Raw genomic sequence first — 688 nt, forward strand, 5'->3', positions numbered from 1 at the left:
GCTCGTCATCTTCTTAACTGAAAGTCAGATGATATCTGTCTCTGAGTGTCTGGTACAATTTTTTTCCTTTGCAGTCAGTTTAACCACAGAAAGTTTTCTCCTGGCAACAATGGCATATGATCGCTATGTAGCCATATGCAAGCCTTTACTTTACCCAGTGATTATGAACAATGCACTGTGCATCCGGCTAGTAGTCTTGTGTTTTGTAGGTGGCTTTCTTCATGCTGTAGTTCATGAAGGATTTTTGTTCAGATTAACCTTCTGTAATTCCAACATAATACATCACTTTTACTGTGACATTATGCCACTGTTGAAGATTTCTTGTACTGACTCTTCTATTAATTATCGACTGGTTTTTATTTTTGCAGGTTCTATTCAAGCATTAACTATTGGAACAGTTCTTATCTCTTATACATTTGTTCTCTTTACAATCTTAAAAAAGAAGTCTCTCAAAGGCATAAGGAAAGCCTTTTCCACCTGTGGAGCTCATCTCCTATCTGTGTCTTTATACTATGGCCCTCTCCTCTTTATGTATGTGCTTCCCGCATCTCCACAAGTTAGTGATCAAGATATGATAGACTCTCTGTTTTACACTGTTATAATTCCTTTTTTAAATCCCATTATCTATAGCCTGAGGAATAAGCAAGTCATAGACTCATTGAAAAAAGCATTAGGGGGAAAAGTTTAG

At 36.8% G+C, this 688-nt stretch overlaps 1 protein-coding gene across 1 annotated transcript; it reads left to right on the plus strand.

The window, feature by feature from the left end:
* Position 1: 1 nt before the first annotated feature.
* Positions 2–688, plus strand: LOC100952793 (olfactory receptor 5H8-like; the record flags this gene model as incomplete). Its single annotated transcript, XM_003784012.2, has 1 exon — positions 2–688. A coding segment is annotated over one exon (687 nt), but the record flags the coding sequence as incomplete, so codon positions are not given.

Source organism: Otolemur garnettii, unplaced genomic scaffold (genome assembly GCF_000181295.1).
Source record: "Otolemur garnettii isolate 467f Iridium unplaced genomic scaffold, OtoGar3 scaffold00009, whole genome shotgun sequence".
Lineage (NCBI taxonomy): Eukaryota > Metazoa > Chordata > Mammalia > Primates > Galagidae > Otolemur > Otolemur garnettii.